The 23,671-nt window shown below is 37.5% G+C and overlaps 1 protein-coding gene across 50 annotated transcripts in view; it reads right to left on the bottom strand.

Moving 5' to 3' along the window:
• Positions 1-23,671, bottom strand: part of PDLIM5 (PDZ and LIM domain 5) — a 317,004-nt gene that overhangs the window by 143,913 nt on the left and 149,420 nt on the right. For 48 of the 50 annotated variants that reach the window (XM_081595125.1, XM_081595262.1, XM_081595435.1 and 45 more), the window contains one exon: positions 13,052-13,203. In XM_081595125.1, coding sequence (XP_081451251.1) covers positions 13,052-13,203 — 152 coding nt within the window. Of the gene's footprint in view, positions 1-12,979; positions 13,204-23,671 lie in introns of all 50 variants that reach the window. The other 2 variants (XM_081595208.1, XM_081595358.1) reach the window with 1 other exon arrangement.

Here is a 23,671-nt window from a genome sequence, read left to right as displayed (position 1 = left end):
CCATTTACAAATGGTTAACTGAAACTCAGTAATATGCCTAAGGTCACACAGCTAGGAAGTGGTGGGATCAAGGTTTATACCAAACCAAACCAAAGCCAGTTTTATGACCAGTCCTCTTCTTTGTATCTCTACTTCATGGCCTTGTTTTAAAACTCTGCACATATGAAATATTCTATAAATTAAAAACTTACAATAAAGCTTTAAACAGGTCTTTTAATATATTATTTTCTAGAATTATTACTGAAGTAATTTTTTTCCTTCAGAAAAGTAAATAAGACTTTTATGCTTAAAAATAACTGCATGCTTTCAAGAGGCAAAGTTCAGGTCAGAATTTCAAAATGCAAAATACACCCATATTTACCAAATATGCTACTGTCAAATTGCTACTATCAATAGAGATGCACTAACTTGAGACTTCAAGTTCACTTTCAACAGTCTTTATCCCTACTGAAATGAAGAAAAGAGAAATATTTCTCTTTCATGTCTGCTGATGGATTTGTTAATTGACAGTTATGGTATCTTTTCCTGTCAGTATCAGATTGAGCAAAAAGTATTTAAAACATATTTTTTAAAAAAATTCCTGAACCCTGAGTTACCCATGGGATACATACAGAAGCCTGTAGAAGAGGTATTAATACATAAATAATTTAGCAAATATAGTCAACAGGTTGATAAACTTGAGAGAGAAAAAGAAAGATGATATTCTGATTTAGGACAGGCAACTTACGTATACAAATCAGTACCCAAATGACTGCTCCTGATAGTGACCCATCAACCTATTTAGCCTCCTTTATCTCTTTTAGTTTTGTTCTACCATATAGGATCTATGAAGCACACAGGAAATAATTAATGCATAATATTTACTACAGAATACCAAAAGGTGACAGTGGAAAGAGACACTGTTGTTTTCAAATAAAAGAGTCAAAGAGTTACCCCGATTGAATCCTGTCTTATCACATTTTATTAGGTGACCATAGTCACTAAGTCCTAGTATAAAAAAAGTAGAGAGGGCATAGTCTTTGACATGACCTAAGTTTCTTAGGCGAGTCACATAAACTCTTGATACTATAAAATAAATCATCTGGAAAATGGGTATATTAACTCACTCTTCAGTGGACTGATGGGAGAATTTAATGATATATGTGAAAAGATTTGTGCAAAAGAGATGCCGGTGGTCTGCTTGCCCTTACCCCCTTTCCTAATCAGCACTTCTAATTTTAACGATGAGGTGGAGGAAAGTTTAATCAGTCCTGCAAATGTTATAGTCAAAACAAAATTAAAAAACGAAACTAAAACCAATATAAATGACCGAACAAACAGTAAAATCTAAATTGCAGAAAACACATTCAAAAAGCATACGAAGGGCTTCCCTGGTGGCTCAGTGGTAAACAATTCAGCTGCCAATGTAGAGGACAGGGGTTCCACCCCTGGTCCAGGAAAATCCCACATACCGACGAGCAACTAAGCCCATTCACCACAACTATAGAGCCCCTGCTTTGTAGAGTCCGGGAGCCACAACTACTGAAGCCTGAGTACCCTACAGCCCGAGCTCCACAACAAGAGAAGCCACAGCAATGAGAAACCCGGGTACTGCAATGAAGAGTAGCCCATGTTCTCTGCAACTCGAGAAAAGCCCCTGCAGCAACAAAGACCCAGCACAGCCAAAAAGAAAGAAATAAACAAAAAGCATGTGCAACACCAAAGGTAAAAAGGGAACCTGAGGTGGGATAATGTGCAACTCCAACTAAAGAAAAGATAATCAAGCTAAAGGTCTTTTAATTTACATGAATTGAAATATCCGAGAGAACTGAAAACTTGGATTAGAAAAAAAAACTTTTTAAAAATATTGTCTCTATGCTCATTGTGAAAGAACAGAGCTCATTAAATTTAACAGTAATAGGATGTTAAGCAATCCATTAAAATGAAACACAAGATGGCTAATAGCTTCAGTGTGGTACCAAAGCTACTTCTTTTTTCTTGTAATTCAATGTGCCTATTAAATTATTCCAATGTGTCATTCATTAGTAGTAGTTACTGGACGTCTGACAATTTTTTTGTTGTTTGAAGGATGAGGAAGAACGGGGAGGCAGTAAGAGAGTACATCAATATTTTTCAATACTCAATCCTTCTAGATCTTTCACTTCCAATCATAACAAGCTATATATTAAATGAAATCTAAGGAACCAAAGTAAATAAATAAATAAACCCACAGACACGCCACTACTAATAATGTAAAAACAAAAAAACAAGGAAGATTAGAAAAGTTACATATATTTTCTGTGATTCCAAGAGGATTAATTTTAAAATATAAAATAGGGAAACATATATATAAGTATTTTTTTTTATGATTAAGTGCTGTTTGAATATCCGTCTGACCTACCTTTCACCTTAAAGTCGGCAGGGTAGTACAAGTGACTTTGCTAACCTGGCACAGTTTAAGATAACTCCAAAGAAGAAAGTCCAATTTCCCGATTCTCTTGGCCAAAACAAGCAAACTTAAGCTAGTTTGATCTAATAGCAAGCTCTAGGAAACTTATCCATTTACAGTTGAAAAACCAGAACAAGAAACAGAATTTAAGGGAACTTAGAAATACTCATGACCTCATTTTATAGTCAAGAAAATTAAGGCCCATGATATGGGAGAATGGCATTGAAGCATGGATATTATCATATGTGAAACGAATCGCCAGTCCAGGTTCAATGCATGATACAGGGTGCTCGGGGCTGGTGCACCAGGATGACCCGGAGGGATGGGATGGGGAGGGAGGTGGATGGGGGGTTCTGCAAGGGGAACACATGTACACCCATGGCGGACTCATGTCAATGTATGGCAAAACCAATACAATATTGTAAAGTAAAAAAATAAATAAATAAATAAAAATTTAAAAAAAGAACATTAAGGGCCAGAAATTTAGCAATTTACCCCAATTCACACAGTAAATCAGTAGCAAGTTTATCTATGTTATCCAGAGAATTACTGAAATAAAATGAAATCATTAAAAATCTTATTCACAGGCCCCAACTCTAATATACCTTCATAGAGTTATTTGACATCAAAGCTTCAGAAAATAGTTTTTACTTTTATAAGCTAAAATAACATAATTTTTTAAATAATCCACTTTAATGTGAATCAAACACAAAGGCAAAAAGCACTTGATGTTTAAAAACAGCACACTATAATTCCTGATTCTCACAAGAGGAAAAATAATTTGAAATATAATTTTTCATTTTCTAGTTTCTAGTGCTATTAGAATCAGTGCCAGTTTCAGGGGGAAAAAATATTTTCAAATCCTACGCAAAGATAAAAAACAAATCAAAAAGAAATCTTTCACACCTTTATATTTATTAGATACAAAAATATAGTGAGTCATCTTATTATTTTAGGATATCAATGGAAATAGTATATGAGCTTTATTACAATGCTGAAGAATTAATGTTTTTGCACTGTGGTGTTGGCGAAGACTCTTGAGAGTCCCTTGGACAGCAAGGAGATCAAAGCAGTCAATCCTAAAGGAAATCAATCCTGAATATTCATTGGAAGGACTGATGCTGAAGCTGAAGCTCCAATACTTTGGCTACCTGATGCAAAAAGCCGACTCATTAGAAAAGAGCCTGATGCTCAGAAAGACTGAGGGCAGGAGGAGAAGAGGACAACAGAGGATGAGATGGCTGGATGGCAACAGCAACTCAATAGACGTGAGTCTGAGCAAACTCCAGGAGATAGTGAAGGACAAGGAAGCCTGGCATGCTGCAATCCATGGGGTTGCAAAGAGTCAGACATAACTTAGCAACTGAACAACAACAACCCCACAAATTAGATAAGATACAATAAACAGTTCCAAAATAACCCTATTTAAGCAAGTATTTTATCTTATTTTTTCTTATCTCAATCTTATTTTAGGATTTTGAGTTTGGGCTTAATGAACAGATATATAACAATAATAAGTAATACAAAAAAATTCATGAAATAAAATTGCTGGTAACTCTGATTTCAAAACAAAGATGAGTTTTCTCTCTTACAGTTCCCCCCTGGAGATTCTTGGGTAGAGATAGCAGAGTGGTAATGGTCCAGTATCTCTACCGCACTAGAAGGAAAAGGCAGTGTAGCAGGGATTAAGACTGGGAGAACCTTGGTCTGCTCCTCCTTCTAGCCTTTCTCTTCAATAATGAAGCCATCTCTCTCCCAAATCCTGCTGTAGAGCTGGCCAACCAGTACTAACTCTTTAAAGCTTTCTCTCAACTTTTGAAAGGCCTACGAAAACTTAGTTCAGTTCAGTTCACTTGCTGAGTCATGTCCAACTCTGTCATGCCATAGACTGCAGTACTCCAGGCTTCCCTGTACATCACCAACTCCTGGAGCCTACTCAAACTCATGTCCATTGAGTCAGTGATCCCATTCAACCATCTCATCCTCTGTCATCCCCTTCTCCTCCCGCCTTCAATCTTTCCCAGCATCAGGGTCTTTTCCAACGAGTCAGTTCTTCGCTTCAGGTGGCCAAAGTATTGGAGTTTCAGCTTCGGCATCAGTACTTGCAATGAATATTCAGGACTGATTTCGTTTAGGATGGACTGGTTGGATCTCCTTGCTGTCCATGGGACTCTCAAGAGTCTTCTCCAACACCACAGTTCAAAAGCATTAATTCTTCAGTGCTCAGTTTTCTTTATAGTGCAACTCTCACATCCATACATGACTCCTGGAAAAACCATAGCTTTGACTAGACCAGACCTTTGTTGGCAAAATAATGTCTCTGCTTCTTAATATGCTATCTAGGTTGGTCATAACTTTTCTTCCAAGGAGCAAGCATCTTTTAATTTCATGGCTGCAATCACCATCTGCACTGATTTTCCAGCCTTTCAAAATAAACGTCTGTGACTGTTTCCATTGTTTTCCCATCTATTTGCCATTAAGTGATGAGACCAGATGCCATGATCTTAGTTTTCTGAATGTTGAGCTTTAAGCCAACTTTTTCACTCTCTTCTTTCACTTTCATCAAGAGGCTCTTTACTTCTTTACTTTCTGCCATAAGTGTTGTATCATCTGCATATCTGAGGTAATTGATATTTCTCCTGGTAATCTTGATTCCAGCTTGTGCTTCATCCAGTCCAGCATCTCATGATGTACTCTGCATATAAGTTAAATAAGCAGGGTGACAATATACAGCCTGGACATACTCCTTTCCCGCTTTGGAACCAGTCTGTTGTTCCATGTCCAGTTATAACTGTTGCTTCCTGACCTGCATACAGATTTCTCAGGAGGCAGGTCAGGTTGTCTGGTATTCCCATCTCTTTCAGTATTTTCCACAGTTTGCTGTGATCCACACAGTCAAAAGCTTTGGCATAGTCAACAAAGCAGAAGCAGATGTTTTTCTGGAACTCTCTCGCTTTTTTGATGATCCAACGGATGTTGGCAATTTGATCTCTGGTTCCTCTGTCTTTTCTAAATCCAGCATGAACATCTAGAAGTTCACAGTTCATGTACTGTTGAAGCCTGGCTTGGAGAATTTTGAGCATTACTTTACTAGCGTCTGAGATGAGTACAATTGTGCAGTAGTTTGAGCATTCTTTGGCATTGCCTTTCTCTGGGACTGGAATTAAAACTAACCTTTTCCAGTTCTGTGGCCACTGCTAAGTTTTCCAAATTTGCTGGCATATTGAGTGCAGCACTTTCACAGCATCATCTTTTAGGATTTGAAATAGCTCAATTTGAATTCCATCACCTCCACTAGCTTTGTTCATAATGATGCTTCATAAGGCCCACTTGACTTCACATTCCAGGATATCTGGCTCTAGGTGAGTGATCACACCATCGTGATTATCTGAGTCATAAAGATATTTTTTGTATAGTTGTTCTGTGGATTATTGCCGCCACTTCTTAATATCTTCTGCATCTGTTAGGTCCATATGATTTCTGTCCTTTATTGTGCCCATCTTTGCATTAATCATTCCTTGGTATCTCTAATTTTCTTGAGGGGATCTCTAGTCTTTCCCATTCTATTGTTTTCCTCTATTTCTTTGCATTGATCATTGAGGAAGGCTTTCTTATAATTCCTTGCTATTCTTTGGAACCCTACATTCAAATGGGTATATCTTTCCTTTTCTCCTTTGCCTTTTGCTTCTCTTCTTTTCACAGCTACTTGTAAGGCCTCCTCAGACAACCATTTTGACTTTTTTGCATTTCTTTTTCTTGGGAATGGTCTTGATCACTGTCATGAACCTCTGTCCATAGTTCTTCAGGCACTCTATCAGATATAATCCCTTGATTCTATTTGTCACTTCCACTGCATAATCGTTAGTGATTTGATTTAGGTCATACCTGAATGGTCTAATGGTTTTCCCTATTTCCTTCAAGTTAAGTCTGAATTTGGCAATAAGGAGTTCATGATCTGAGCCACAGTCAGCTCCCAGTCTTGCTTTTGCTGACTGTATAGAGCTTCTCCATCTTTGGCTGCAAAGAATATAATCAATCTGATTTCAGCATTGACCATCTGGTGATGTTCATGTGTAGAGTCGTCTCGTGTTGCTGGAAGAGGGTGTTTCCTATGACCAGTGCATTCTCTTGGCATATATTACTCTGTTAGCCTTTGTCCTGCTTCATTCTGTACTCCAAGGCCAAATTTGCCTGTTAGTGCAGGTATTTCTTGATTTCCTACTTTTGCATTCCAATCCCCTATAATGAAAAGGACATCTTTTTGGGTGTTAGTTCTTCTAGAAGGTCTTGTAGGTCTCATAGAACCATTCAACTTCAGCTTCTTCAGCATTACTGGTTGGGACATAGACTTGGATTATTGTGACACTGAACGGTTTGCCTTGGAAATGAACAGAGATCATTCTATCATTTTGGAGATTGTGTCCAAGTACTGCATTTCGGACTCTTTTGTTAACTATGATGGCTACTCCATTTCTTCTAAGGGATTCTTGCCCACAGTAGTAGATATAATGGTCATCTGAGTTATATTCACCCATTCCACTTCATCCTCGTTTGGTGCTTCCTAAAATGTCAATGTTCACTCTTGCCATCTCTTGTTTGACCGCTTCCAATTTACCTTGATTCATGGACCTAACATTCCAGGTTCCAATGCAATATTGCTCTTTACAGCATTGAACTTTACTTCCATCACCAGTCACATCCACAACTGGGCGTTGTTTTTGCTTTGGTTCTGTCTCTTCATTCTTTCTGTAGTTATTTCTCCACTGATCTCCAGTAGCATGTTGGGCACCTACCGACCTGGGGAGTTCATCTTTCAGTGTCCTATCTTTTTGTCTTTTCATTCTGGTCATGGGGTTCTCAAGGCAAGAATACTGAAGTGGTTTGCCATTCCCTTCTCCAGTGGACCACGTTTTATCAGAACTCTCCACCACGACCCGTCTGTCGTGGGTGGCCCTACCTGGCATAGCTCATAGTTTCATTGAGTTAGACAAGGCTGTGGTCCATGTGATCAGATTGGTTAGTTGCCTGTGATTGTGGTTTTCAGTCTGTCTGCCCTCAGATGGAGAAGGATAAGAGGTTTATGGAAGCTTCTTGATGGGAGAGACTGACTGAGGGGGAAACTGGGTCTTGTTCTGATGGGCAGGGCCATGCTTAGTAAATCTTTAATCCAACTTTCTGCTGATGGGTGGGACTGTGTTCCCTCCCTCTTATTTGACTCAAGGTCAAACTATGGTGGAAGCAATGAAGATAATGGTGACCTCCCTCAAAAGGTCCCATGCACACACTGCTGCACTCATTGTTTCCAACCCTGCAGCAGGCCACCGCCGACCCACGCCTCTGACAACCCACAGGTCTGCCGGATACTCCTGGACATGCACGGGCAAGTCTGGGTCAGTCTCTTGTGGGGTCACTGCTCCTTTCTCTTGGGTCCTGGTGTGCATAAGGTTTGTTTGTACCCTCCAAGAGTCTGTTTCCCCAGTCCTGTGTAAGTTGTGGTGGCTGTGTGGTAGGGTTAATGGCGACCTCCTCCAAGGGCTCATGCCAACACAGTTCTGTCTCAGTCTCTGTGGGGTCTCTGGGTCCTTGTGTGCACAAGGTTTGTTTGAGACCTCTGGAAAACTTAAACTTGATTATAAACATCAGAGTGACCCACGGGTCCTACAAGTTCTGTCTCATCTCCATGTACTTCCTACTACCTCTCTGACCTCACTTCTGACTCTTCTGCCTTCATTCACTCTGCTCCAGGCCCTCTGGCCTCCTGAGAGGACCACTGCACCAACTTTCCCTCTGCCTGGGGCACTCATGATCCAGGTAGCCAATAATTTTCTCACTGAGGTTCTCCTGACCACCTCTATTTTAAATTGCAATTTTCTGTTCCCATGTTCCCTATGCCCCTTACATGCTTTGCTTTTCTCCATGACATAGTATATCATCATGTAATATATTACACACTTTTACTTGTTTATTGTCTGTCTCTGCTCACTAAAAGATCAGCACCATGAGAACAGGGATTTTTGCTTGTTTTGCTCACTGCTCAATGTTCTTAGCATCTGTAACAGTGCCTGGCTCAAAATATACTTGTGGAATAAATAAATGATGCCAAGTTTGAGAAATAATGCTGGTACCAATCAAATGACACTGAAAACACCAAACTATACAAGATGTTGTCAAACGACAGTGCAAATAAATATGGTCTTTGCTTTCAAGGAGTCTAGTTGGTGAAATAGAACTAATGTACATGAAGTAATCAGTTAATTACATAGGCAGTATAAGGTATGACTATTAACCAATTAGGCTTACTTGTACATGATTCATGGAATCTGTCTTGATAGTCCTGGTTATATCTAATATATAATTAAATGCTAAGTCAAACAGTATAAACTTGTCACAGGAGTTTAGAGGGGGGAAAATGAACAAATTGCAAGTTAAAAAAGACTATGGAGGGACGATGAGCTTCAATATGGGGTTTGAGGATGTGGAGGCACTCACTGGCAGTGAAGAGGTGGGAAGGCATTCCACACGAAGCAAAGTTTATAAGAGGACAAAAAGGTATGTGACGGACAGTAAGAAACCTGTCTTAAATGGAAAGATGGTATCTGCTGATGAGTAGTGATGATCTGAGGAGGACAACCAGATTGGGCCTGGGTCACAGAGAGCCTAATCCTCTGAGCAAAGGTCTTCAGTCTGGAGTCAATCTCACAGCACATGATGCTGGCATCCAGCGTGAGTCCTCTGGAACCAGTCTACTGGTTTGGTACATACAGCTCCAAGGTGCTCCCTATATTGCTATTAATGGTTCACACCAGCAACTTTTTGTGGAAGCCACAGAAGCTCCTAGCCCTCTCCTGCATACACACACACACACACACACACACACACATGCTTCCAGGAAAACTGGTGGCCAATGACTAACAAATGCAGGGGAGAGGGGACAAAAACCCAGTTCCCTCAAGACAAGACTCACTCCATGGTACAATTTTGTTCCCAAGTTCTCTCCTGGGGCAAGCTGAAGATAGACATCCCCTGAAACCCTATCCTTGCTCATCTCAGTTTCTTCTTCCCAGTTCTGCTTCATCCACTCCCTTGTAAGTAACATATGAAACAACTCTCTTGATAAATCACTTGTACATGGATTCCATCTCAGGTTCTGCTTCTAGGGAAACCAGACTAAAGATAAGTCTGTAAAGGAAGTACTAGATAGTCATGTGGAGAAGGCAATGGCAACCCACTCCAGTACTCTTGCATGGAAACTCCCATGGACGGAGGAGCCTGGTAGGCTGTAGTCCATGGGGTTGCGAAGAGTCGGACACGACTGAGCGACTTCACTTTCACTTTTCACTTTCACACATTGGAGAAGGAAATGGCAACCCATTCCAGAGTTCTTGCCTGAAGAATCCCAGAGACAGCGGAGCCTAATGGGCTGCCATCTATGGGGTTGCACAGAGTCAGGCACGACTGAAGTGATTTAGCAGCAGCAGCAGATAGTCATGAAGAAAACAGAGAAAGCGCTATTGAAGGTTACTCAATTTGGAAAGAGAATCCTGAGCAGACTAGTTGGTGAGAGATGGAATAAAGAGGGTAAGGTGACTGGAAGCCAAGTAAGGATGTTGTTGTTCAAATTCAGAAATGAGTGGGGAAAAAAATTTGCTTTGATATAAGAAAGAGAACTTAGGAAGAAGATGGCCTTAGTATAGGGAAAGATTAAAGATAACTCTTCAAAGTTTTATTTTTTTCATAAAAAAGCAAGAAGTATTTCTTCAATAGCATTGTCAGGGTTATACCATGAATTCTCTTAAATGCAAATCTCTTTCAGGCTGACAAACCTAACACAAGAGGTGTTTGAAAAATTGAGAACAATAACAATGAAAAACGGGACTCTAAAATTCTCTCTCATATTCTGGGTCTCTGAATATCCATACTCAGATATATGAAGATAAGATTAAGTAGTATCTCCAAGTATTTGTAACAAGTTGGCTTATGAGATTCTGCATTTAAGTAGCTTAAAAGAATCTATATTAAAATCAGTAGCAGATTACTCAAACTAGAAATCCATCCAAACAGGGTAACATCCCGTTTTCATCTACTCTCATGGAACCTAGAAGTCTTTTCAACAGAAAATAAGATACTGTACTAGGTCATAAAGTAGTGAGCACAATATGAAAACAAGTACGCTACTATGAAAGAAACCATATACAGCCCAAAAAAAAGTTTAACCCACACATAAACTTTCACTTGAGAATAGGAGAAACAACCTAACAACATATTTGTTTTGTTGTGTTGATATCTCATGACACATTAAGCTTCTTAACTTCTTGGTTCCCTTTCAAAATTCATACTTAGTAAAAATGCCTATCATTAAAAATGACTATTTTCTCTTAATTAGTAACAATTTTTGTGTTACATGTCTCAATATATAAAACAGAGACTATCAAAATAGAACTTTTTAGCAAGGTTATTTTTTCTCATTGATTACTTTTGTATCCACTGAAATGTACAGCTACTAGCTTTCAAAATTTAGATACACATTAACTTTGATTCAACAGTCCCACTGAAAGGAATTTCATACACATAAACACACAAAGACATACAGACAGACAGACACACACACACATACGCCCCAAAACGGGAACTGGTCAGAAAGCCATGATACAGCAGAGTAAATCTCTAAGTTTTTCTAGATTTCTCCTATTCACTTTTAAGACAAAATTGATACTCATCCAGAAAATTACATATAATTTATCTTGTATATATCCTTTAAATCCTCCCAGGAGAGACTCCAAGAATAAAAAGGTTTCATAGTTAAAAATAATAGGAAGATATAGCATATGTTATTCCCCTCATAAAGACTCATAATAAAAACAACAATTTATGGAAGACTATGAGATGTTTTGGAGAAGGAAATGGCAGCCCACTCCAGTATTTCTGCCTAGGAAACCCCATGCACTGAGTAGCCTGATGGGCACAGTCCATGGGGTCACAAGAGGGTTGGACATGACGTACCGACTAAACAACGACAATGACATGAGATGTTTTGGGGGGAAACAGCATTTTCCAAATTTTATAGAACAGAGAACCCTTCCATGAATATAATTATTAAAAGCAAGACTTGCTTAAAACCCTTCATGGCCACCTGGTAAACAGTAGCTACTTTCCTTATAAACCTACAGGTTCACAGCCATTATTCAACAACCTTCCTTCTATTCTCTCTTTCCCCTACCTTCCCCTCAACCCAAGACACTGAAGTGGTTCTAACTTTGTATTTCATAATAATCATAGAAAACTGATTAATATATAATTCTTGGTCCTTACTTCCAGATATTCTGATTCCTAGCAGTATTTTTTTTCTTTTTTATTTATTTATTTTAATTGTTGGCTAATTACTTTACAATATTGTGGTGGTTTTTGCCATACATTCACATGAATCAGCCATGGGTGTACATGTGTTCCCCATCCCATTCCTCAGGGTCATCTCAGTACACCAGCCCTGAGCACCCTGTCTCATGCATCGAACCTGGACTAGTGATCTATTTCACATATAATATACATGTTTCAGTGCTATTCTCTCAAATCATCCCAACCTCGCCTTCTCCCACCAAGTCCAAAAGTCTGTTCTTTACATCTGGGTCTCTTTTGTTGTCTCACAATATAGGGTCATCATTACCATCTTTCTAAATTCCATATGTAAGCATTAATATACTGTATTGGTGTTTTTCTTTTTCTGACTTACTTCACTCTGTATAATAGGCTCCAGTTTCATCTACCTCATTAGAACTGACTCAAATGCATTCTTTTTAATAGCTGAGTAATATTCCGTTGTGTATATGTACCACAGCTTTCTTATCCACTTGTCTGCCGATGGACATCTAGGTTGCTTCCATGTCCTGGCTATTGTAAACAGTGCTGCGATGAACATTGAGGTACATGTGTCTCTTTCAATTCTGGTTCCCTTGGTGTGTATGCCCAGCAGTGGGATTGCTGGGTCATATGGCAGTTCTATTTCCAGTTTTTTAAGAAATCTCCACACTGTTCTCCATAGTGGCTGTACAAGTTTCCTAGCAGTATTTTTAAGAAGCAATTCAGGTGATCTCAGTACAGTTCAAATGTTGGGATGCTGAAAAGACCTGATATAATATAATCAACAAGATGTTTAGCTATTTTAAAATTAAAGGCAAACTAAGTTCAGAAAATTTGGACCTCAAATGAATATATTAAAATTACATTTTTCTATCTAGGGGTAAAAAGGCAACAAACATACTTATGGTAAAAGAAAAGCCAAATATTTTAAAAGAATACCTTCTAATACACTGCTAGACTATTAAGGTCAAGAGTTTTACTCTATAACAAGAATCCTTAGGCTGCATTCTACTGCGAAATTGCAGAAATTCTTAAACTCTCTGAAACTGTACACACAATAGTTATGAGTACGTGAATACATGCCTTATAACCAAAGCTTTCACCAGTTCTCATACTGCTCAATACCCAATTTAAAAGTCATTCTATTTCTTATTTATCTACCTGAAACAACGGCAGTAGAAACTGCTTACTTAACACTGTGAGTCAGTCACACGAAAACACATTCGTCAGTGTTGTTTTCTCCATCAGAACCAAATGAAAAAAATTTACCTTTGCAGAGTCATATTCAAAGAGCCTGTACAACCCTTAATCTTGTTCTGGGCTTCCAGATGAGTCATGCCATGGGCACTTATTCCATCAATGCTGAGAACCACATCACCTATTCTTACGTTTGCCTGGGATGCTTTGCCACCATCTTTTAGCTGTAAAAAATATATTTCATTAGGACTGTCATTCTTTAAAAATAAACACAGATGAAAATTATACTGTTGTCATATCAAAAGAAAAATATACTCATATACTACTAGACAAAGTAATACAAATTTTCTTACTTAACAGGTAAAGTAAAAATTCAAATGACTTTCATACTTATTTTCTTAAATTTTTATTTGCTGTCTAAAACTCTAAAATAATTGTCTGAGAAAGAGTCTTTGATAATTTCTCCATTTCTTTATTGTGTAACAGGAGTGTGTGATTGTTACAAAGGAGGAAGAGAAGTAGCCAAGGAAACCACGTTTTAGGGGAAAAAAAGTAACCTGAATAGGGTATTTAATATTCTTTCAGAAATAATTTTTAAAACTCTTTTAAACAGCTGTATTTTTGTTTCAGCACAAAGATTAATACAGATGGAGGATGTACTGATCAATCCTTCCTGTTGAGTCCAACTCGTGACTAGTATTTGAGGGACTGAACTCTTTTAGATCACAGTCCCAAATATCTTTTATGTTGGACGGGCTTCTTGTTCCAGGCATTTAGCAGGAGGGGAAGAAAACCAGTTGTGTCTAAGACTGTCAGACTTTATTGTGTACCACAGTCTTTAATTCCCAATCTTTCTTCCCTTCCTTATGAAACGTTATACATGTTTACATTTAGTTTGATCTCTTTTAAACTTCATGTGGATCTATCTCACTGCTTCAAAAGGAGCAAACAAATATAAAATGACAGTAAAATGGAAGATGATGCATTTTTAATAGATACTCAGAAAAAAGGAACAAGTACAAATCAAAAGGAACCATTCTAATTAAAATGACAAGTTCAGAATTCAGTTAAATACAAGTAGATCACACTAAATATGGGTTGCTGGAAGAATCCATATTCTTGAGACTAGACCCGAAAAAGGAAGAAAATAAGCAGTATTTCTCTAATGTTGTTGTAATTTCTCTAATATTGTTGTTGTTTAGTTGCTAAATCATGTCTCTTTGTGACCTCCCAGACTATAGCCCGCCAGGCTCCTCTGTCCATGGGATTCTCCAGGCAAGAATAGTGGAGTGGGTTGCTGTGCCCTCCTCCAGAGGATTTTCCCAACCCAGGGATTGAACCCGCATCTCTTACATTTCCTGCATTAGCAGGTGGGTTCTTTACAAACACAACACTGTAAAAACAATTAATGAACTGTGCACTTAAAAAATGGCTAAAATGTCTTTTATGATAAGTATATTTTACCACAACTTTTTAAAAACTAAATGTTTTAGAGCATATTTTACTAAAATTACTATTTGATTAAAAGAAAAACATCCCTCAGCAAACCGAACAATGGCTGAGTGCTGGAATTCATAATTTGGAAGCAAAGCAATAATACATATGAATAATGTATGTTCCATAGGCTTTGATTACTATCAATTTTCTAATTCTTTCCTTAAAAATAATGATCAAGGCAGATAAATCCTAGTGTACAAGAACAACTATTTGGATCTAAAATCAAGGAAACAGCATTGACTATTAGATCCATCCAGGCAGGCCCATGCCTGTGTTTCTCTCTCACTACCCTAAAGCTAGAAATACGCCTGACACTATTGACCTTCATAAAATATATGCTGAATGAATGGATGCCATATGTTATCTAACACGGGCAAAATCTATTGTTTGTTATAAATTGTGAAGTCAGGAAGAACTAAAATTTTCAACTTGAAATCTATTTCATTTAACATATAACTATCAAATGATGGACAAAGTTCTTGAAATTAGTAAGAAAAAATATCTATTTGAGCAAGGATATGTAAAGTCTAGGCTTCCCAGATGGCACTAGTGGCAAAGAACCTGCCTGCCAATGCAGGAGATGATGTAAGAGACTCAGGTTCGATCCCTGGGTCAGGAAAATCCCCTAGAGTAGGAAATGGCAACCCACTCCAGTATTCTTGCCTGCAGAATTCCATGGACAGAGGAGCCTGGTAGGCTATAGTCCATGGAGTCTCAAAGATGGGACATGACTGCAGCAACTTACCACACACAGCACACATAAAAAATCCAACAAATACAAAATATAAAAAAAGATTTCAAGTCTTTCAGTGAAATATTTTCTATTATAATATAAATGCAGTACATAGAGTTGACACTTGATCAACACAAGTCTGAACTGCATGGGTCCACTTATATGTGGATTTTTTTCAATAGTGAATACAACAGCACTACACAATCCATGGTTGGTTGAATCTAGGGATGCAGAACCACAGATATGAAGGAACCAAACTGTATATACAGTGGACAGACTATAAATTATAGGCAGATTTTCAATTTCACAGAAGGTCAGTGCCCTTAATCTCTAAGAGTTCAAGGGTCAACTGTAGTGATTTTGTTTTCATCATTGTACTAATGTAAACAAACAACTCCTCTCAGCTGCCCAGATATTTAAAGGTAACAAAAATTAATGAAATGCAGACAATAAAGAAATAAAATTTCCAGAGTAGTAAAACAGATTAAAATTTAACACATATCAAATTTATCAACATAGCTATATTAAATACCCATGTATATATATATATACACATACATATAGACACACGTTTTATTATATCCTATATGACTGACAAAGTAATACCAAAATTCAATAAAAATTAAATGAATCTAATTTGAATTCCAGGATCACAGGATCAAGAAGAAAAAAACTAAGATAGAACTTTATTAAGTATATTTTAAATACTGTATAGACAGAAACATTTATTAAAATGTGTAATTGCCAAGAGTAAGAAAAAGTCTTTAAAAATAATACCTACATTAAATACTACAGCTTTACTGTATTGAATAATAGGTGTGAAATGTCCTTTAATAATTAGTATTTTATTAATGTAAATATTAATTATTTTATTAAGTAACAAATACTGCTACTCTCTCCTGCACAGAACTAAACTGTTTAAATTATGAAGGACATTTACCAAGAAAACAACTCCTAAAGCTATAATAGCAATGCCACTGCTTTCCATGGGACTTACTTATAGGGTTTTATAAAGATTATGTGAGATAATAGCTTAATAAATGTTATCTGTTATTATTTTCTCTTGATCTCAGATTACTAACCCAAGAAATGTGGAGGCTGTACTAGATGATGTTAAAGGCCTTTTATGGTTCCTTCCAGTCTTAAAAGGTTATCTATCTGTGAACTATCTGTACAAAGGTATAACTCTAATCCTAAAACAAAAGTCATATTTGAACAATTTTGTTGGTAGCACAAAGGAACATCTATTCCCTACAAAAATAAATGAACTGAAATTTGAATCCTGATAAAGAGGCAAAATTATGGAAACAAAATTATGTTTACATTATTTATCCTAGATTGTTCTAACCAAGAAGAGTAAGCATAAAAAAAATTTTTTTTAACCACAAATAGAACATAGCTAAATTACCTACTTCACAATTCCTAACATAAGATGTAGCCTTAAAAAAGAAGGACTGAAACCTATGGGCATTTGCTCAAAATGTACCCAACAAAAGCAATTTAAATATCTCCAGTCCAACAGTAATATAAAGGTAATGAACAATTAAGTAAATGATTTAATCAAATGTCACACACTGGATAACATTTTTCTCACTCCTTTAATCCAGTAGCCTACTAGATTCTGAGGTGCTATGATCTCAAGATGTTCAGATCCAATGTCTCAGAATTACCTATCTTTTTAGGACTGCTTTTACTCTTCCACCCTTCTTTTTAAAACATGCGGCATAGAAATCGTTTAGCCCTTATGAATTCTGTCTTTTCCTTGGGTACCACATCCAGGGAAATTGCTAAATTTTGTTGATTCTTCCTTTCCCCTCTCATGCCATCCATATACCCTGGTCGTCTGTCACCTTGATCTTGCCTGCTGCCTAAAGCAAGAGTTTTCTAAAGACCTCCTTACTGCCAAACTCTCCAAATTCCGTGCCATTTCCTTCATTTTATTTCCATAATGGTGGCCCAACTACCATCTCACACTGAAGAGTTCCATCATGTCAACTATTTATAAAATGAGGGTGAAAAGGCTTCAAATATTTTCTGCTTCCTACAATGTAGAATAAAGTTGTAGCCTGATATACAAGCAATTTATAATCTGTAGTCAACCTGTTTACAACTTCAAAACAAGCTCCTCAGGGATCATATTTTATACTATGTCTTCTCAAGAGCCTTGAATATTATAGGTATTAGAAAAATATCTGATTAAATCATAGTAAATAAGGAATCAATAAATCCAACCATCAGATTAATATGCTAAATTCTGATGAAATATACTTAATTCATCAAAGAGAAAAAAAATAGATTTTAATCTGAAAATGAGAATCTTAAGCTGAACATTAGGCTGAGCTAACCTAAGAAAGGTGAAAAATCAAACTACATTTCCAACAGAACCAAGTAAACACATTTCGGATACATAGTTAGTATATTTTCCCTAGACTTTCCAAAGAGATGTCACAACTCCCCTTAGTAACTTTAAGTGTTGTTGTTGTACAATCACCAAGCTGTGTCCGACTCTTTGTGATCCCATGAACTGCAGTACACTAGGCTTCCCTGTTCACTATTTCCCAGAGTTTGCTCAAACTCACGTCTATCGAGTCAGTGATGCCATCCATTCATTTCATCCTCTGCCACTCCCTTCTCTTGTCCTCAATCTTTCCCAGCATCAGGAACTTTTCCAGAGTCGGCACTTCACATCAGGTGGCCAAAGTAATTGAGTTTCAGCTTAGAAAGAATTTAATTGTATTTAATCTCAAATCTTTCTCAATTATCAGAAATGTAAACAAATGTCCATTGCCATCTGTACTTTTCATGTTATTTAAACTGCCAAACTCCTTTTTGCCTACAGTTTTTTGAGCTTAGTAATATTAATCTTTTTGAGTTTCTGACATGAACATATTTCCTAAATCTCTAACCATCTTTATTATTCAATATTTAGGCTTTCTACTTACTAATTTAAACTAAAGAGCAGAAAGAGCCTAAACTAATGCCAGTGGAAAAGGCTCAATGCATAGAAACAAATGTAAAACTTGTTAAAGATGGCATCTCATTGAAAACTCCCAAGACCTTTCATCTATCTCCAAGACTACTTTCTCAAGGCAGCTACTCAATAGAAACATGAAATTTCCCCCTTAAGTGGGTAGCTGCTGCTGCTAAGTCGCTTCAGTCATGTCCGACTCTGTGCGACCCCATAGACAGCAGCCCACCAGGCTCCCCCGTCCCTGGGATTCTCCAGGCAAGAACACTGGAGTGGGTTGCCATTTCCTTCTCCAATGCCTGAAAGTGAAAAGTGAAAGTGAAGTTGCTCTATCGTGTCCGACTCTTCACGACCCCATGGACTGCAGCCTACCAGGCTCCTCCATCCATGGGATTTTCCAGGCAAGAGTACTGGAGTGGGGTGCCACTGCCTTCTCCATAATTGGGTAGGATGTATCACTATTATAAATTGTGAGCAGCTAAGAAAAGACTACAAGGTCACTTGTCATTTGCATAGTTCATTTCTTCTTTGTTGTGGCAAGTCTAAATAGCTTGCATTTGTTCGAGGCAGTCAGTAACAACTTTCTGTCACCAATAAATCTTTTCCATATTATATGACAGCTCTAAGTATGTGTGTATTTCATAAATGCACAATGTGTAGGAAGGAAGCAGTCAAGGGAGGCTCCTGGGTCCGGTCCAGAATAAATCAAATTAATCACAAACAAATGCTTCTCTTTTGATCTTTAAATACATTTTTCAGTACTGCTGTCCAATTTTCCATAAACTTAATTGTAGCTATACGCTTCTTTAAAAACACTGCTTTGTGGTCTCACTTAAGTTGCAAGCAGACATGGTTGCACATGTTGGAACAACCTCTGAGCTTTGGTTTATTGATGCAGAAAGCAGGATAACTATCTGCTCTTCCAGAGAGAATGGGATCTTTACTGAGCCTCCCCATTAACTCAGACAAGAAAGGATCTAATATTAATCACCTGCACTTGGACCTAAACCTCACCCCTAGGGGTACACTTTAACCCTTTTAATTATGGATTATAAGAAGTCCTCTCTTAAAGAAAGCCCAGTCTTCAGTAAGCAGATGGATAGACTGTGTGTGTATGTGTGACTGTGTGTCTGTGTGTTCATGTGCACCCATGTGTGTGTGATGTGGGGGGTAAGCTATAAGAGAAAATGGCATCACAGACTTGGGCTTCCCTCATCTTGCTGTGACTGGGAAATACCCGAAAGTAAATTTTCTTCAGTCGTTTTAGATGGATAGCTCCTCTCACATAGTCTCTTTCTGTCCTGAGAAAGAAATGACCCAGAAAAAGTAAATAAAACTATTTACTGAGCACCAACAGTAAGTGAAGGATCCTGGGAGACCTGTTAACATCCCTCACCACTATCAGGTAGTTTTACTCTGCTCGGCAGATGGGAAGAGAGAACTCCAAAGGGATTAAATGACTTGCCTCTGTCCACACAGCAAGAACAGAGTTTCAAGGAAAGATTCTGAAGTTAAGCAAACGTGAGTTCATATTATGCTCGGTCCTCTATTAAGTGTGCACCATGAGTTTACCAGGCTTCTCTAGGCTTCAGATATTTCTTCCTGAAAATGGGGACTAGGATTTCACCTGCCTCACAGAGCTACTGAGCAGATTAAATGAAGCACCAGCACAGCACATGGGTTTCCCTGGTGGCTAAGATGGTAAAGAATCTGCCTGCAATACAGGAGACGAACGTTCGAGTCCTAGGTCGAGAAGATCCCCTGGAGAAGAGAATGGCTACCCACTCCAGTATTCTTGCCTGGAGAATTCCATGGACAGAGAAGCCTGGTGGGCTATTGTCCATGGGGTGGCAGAGTCAGACACAACTGAGCAACTAACACACACATACCACAGAGCACACATCATGCACAGTAAATGCTCACTGTCACTATCATAATATGCCATAATTCACATATGCTGGACACCTACTTCAAGGACCTACAGGGCAGAGAAGACAAATTTTCAAGCCAACTAGTCAGGCTTATTTTTCCCTTTCCTACTTAAAGGAAGACCAAATACCCCTCTTCTCTTCCCTCTGCTTCTCTAAGCCTAAATTTTCTCTTCACTTGGCCAAAGAGCTTGATACAGTGCCGAATCAGAACCCCAGCTCACAGGCCCTCCCTCCCTGCTCACTACTATTCAAGTCCGAATTTTTCAAACGCTATTCCCAGAGGATGGTGGCCTCATGATCAGCAGCCAGGACAGTCTGGCACTGTACCAAAAGGCCAAAGAACAAGAATCAATAAGGTGATATTGGTGAAGAAATCTTGAGTTAGGGGTCAGGGAAGGCGAGGAAGGAAAGAAAACAAAAGAACACATAACAAGAGAGGGCACTGAGAAGAAGGCAGAACAGGGAACCAAGTACATGAACAAAGAAAGTTATGAGATGGCCCAGGTTTGGGGTCCGGGCCTTCTCTCTGGGTGTGTTGTACATCACTGCATTTGTACAAAATAATATGCAAATTGAATACAACAGCAAAACAGTAATCAATTAAAGAAGAAAGAAGGTCTTATACTTTGATTTGAACAATTATGATAAAATAACCTAAATGACTATAATTAATAAGTATGATGCAGAGCCAATTAACTCAGAGTAATATTTATGTATGCCATTAAACGTGTCATTAATTTTATTGGACTCAAGTAAAATTTACAACTAAACTTCTCCTAAATGCTTAGCCTCTACATAAATTTGTAGTTCCAACAGTATTTCTTCTTTAAACTTTTTAACAGAAGAAGAAAGTAGCACCACATCCTTATAAAACCACATCAAAAGTAAATATTATCTCAAGAGAGCATATCACTTAGATGAGAATCTCCAAGATGCATTGAAGAGAAAATCTGTTTTATCCACAAAGCAGTAAACTACTTGGGATTCATAGGCGTTATAGGCATATCTGTTAAACTAATCCTTCCCCATAGCTATCACCTCTTAAGAGTATATCATAGAAACAAACCAGTCATTGAACTCATAGTAAAAAAACAAACAAAATAAAAGAAAGCATTATAGAGCTTTCATTTTTAAAAATTAGAAGCCAACATGGCAGATAACATTTTAAATAAATCTAACTACCTAAGATTTCTCTATAATATGCACCTTTAATACAGCTGCTATATTGCACAAAGATTTTTTCATAAAAAGGCAAAATGTATACTAAAGCAGTGACTCCAGTACTACCTTAGAATTCTCTAATGAAAAGTATCCTTCCAAATCACAGGGAATTCTCAATATGTACAAAAAAATCTCTTACTTGTCTTTCCTTGAAAATAAGTCAGTAGTTATAAACCTCAGAAAATAGGTGCCAGCAATAAAAATGACTTTTTGAAAATATATGTGTCCAAGAATATTACAAAGATCATTTTACAATACAGATAACATAAGTCAGCTATTTACTGACAACAATTTATCCTGGTTCAAAAGAAATTTACTGTGGTATTGATCCTATTACATGCTACAGGTAACAAGTAGGAAATAGGTACCTACGTAATGAGCTTTCGCCAATGTGCCAATTTCAACCTTCTGCATATTTTCAACAAATACATAATGTTTGGAAATATGTGACCTTAAAACCATGGGTATGACAGGAATGCCATCAGGCTAGTAAATGTGAAAAAGGAACATAAATATGACAGCTAGAGAAAGAAACACTAACAGAAATTTCCCATGTCCAAAAACCATGGGAACTAAATCCTGGGAAAATAAAAGCTATTGTTTTTCTAAGTGCCATTACCAAAATTCAGAGAAATACATATACTAAAAAAAATTGTATCAATCTGACCAAAGGATCTTCATGAGACAGAAGAAAGCATAGAGAAAAAACTCATTTTAAAAAATACCTAATTAGTGGACAATATTTAATTTTGCTTTAAAATTTATTTTCTGGTAGTACCAACTGTAGAATAAATTATCTGAATCCAGATAGAAGCCTATGGTTGAAAGTACCCAGGTATTTATCTCCCACATGCTTCCCAGAATGCTGAGAATTTGATTCTTTACACTATCATACCCCATAAAAACCTAAGACTCAATGAACATAACTCCAAAAGAGAATTCGCAGAACTTGCTTTCCTGCCAAATCATGAATGCTACTCAATCACCAGGAAATATCACAAATAAAAATGGTCAGAGTTTTCAGCCACTAAAGTGAGCAGAAGAACATTTGAGAAGTACTCTTTTTTTTTTTTTTCCAAATCCCAGTGTATTCACTACCACTCCAGTCTTGCTAATCTGCTCTACATTACTCAGCACTCAAAGATGTTCTGTCTTGCACTGTTTATTGTTATAGAGTGGCTCCTCAACCAGCCTACAAATGCAACTCAACAACATACAAAATGTCAATCTCCGGCCTGAACGTGTAATGTGAACATACTCCTTTAAAACTGGAGGTTACTTTGAATTCACTTTAACATCTTTTGTTTGCAATAAAATGATTTTGCTTTCTGCAGGTTAGAATGATGAAATGAAGCAAGCAATCACTGACGTCTCTCTTAAGTCTATAAAATCCTGACTCTGTGAGCACTGGTTATTTTAACCATGAACTTTATTTTGGCTTATGAGTCAAACCGTAATCAATTTTGCCCAAAAGTCTGAGAATCCACCTTATATGGTAGCAATGAAGAGAATACCTCAAAGTATGTGTCATTATGTCTTACAAAACCAAACGGAAGAAAGGGAGTGATTACGCCTCTTTCCTTATGTAGCCACTGAGCCACCTAGTTCAAACATGTTTGTTTGAGCAGTCTAAATGTATGTCCACAATGATTCCTTCTTAATTGAAATAATGTCTTTATTATTCTCTATAGAGTGACCTAACAAAACAGAAACATGCCTTCTTAAACTGTAATTCACTATTAATATGCCACAAAGCATTTTCATTTTACAGTTAATCCGTATGTATTTTAAAAAGTCCTGTGCTTTGTAGTTAATGTGTGAATATAATTCTACCAGAAATGTGAAAAGCATGGTGGTTTGTTAAAAAAGAGTACATCCACAAACATCTCAAAATCAAACAAATTTGTTACTTACAGAGAAATTAATGTTTCTATGTAGTCCACTCTACAATAATAAGGAACATGGTAAGAAATGTCACAGAGAGCTATAAAGGTTCAAAACCATTTTAGTCAACTGTAAGTTTACCTGAGAACAGATTAACTGAAATTCACACATTTCAACCCTCCCTCCTCATAAGGTTCTTTTCAATGATGAGATGAATCCCCCTCAAAATTGTATGCAAACTGTGTACAAGTATACATGTATTTTCCACTCAGTTGGTCCACGGCTTTCCCCAAATTCTCAAAGGCATCTATGACCAAATGTTAAGAACTAATGATTTAATGAAACCTTAGAACAGTGTTTCTCAAAGTGTGGTTCCTAAACCACCAGTGTTAGTGTATTTCGATGAAAGGGGAAACAAATCACAAGCTTTCAAAACCCACAAGCTAAACATGTTTCAA

Source organism: Giraffa tippelskirchi, chromosome 1 (assembly GCF_054371585.1).
Source record: "Giraffa tippelskirchi isolate mGirTip1 chromosome 1, T2T-mGirTip1v1.2.pri, whole genome shotgun sequence".
Classification (NCBI taxonomy): domain Eukaryota; kingdom Metazoa; phylum Chordata; class Mammalia; order Artiodactyla; family Giraffidae; genus Giraffa; species Giraffa tippelskirchi.
The sequence above is the reverse complement of the archived record's forward strand: the minus strand, read 5'-3'. Positions and strand labels throughout refer to the sequence as shown.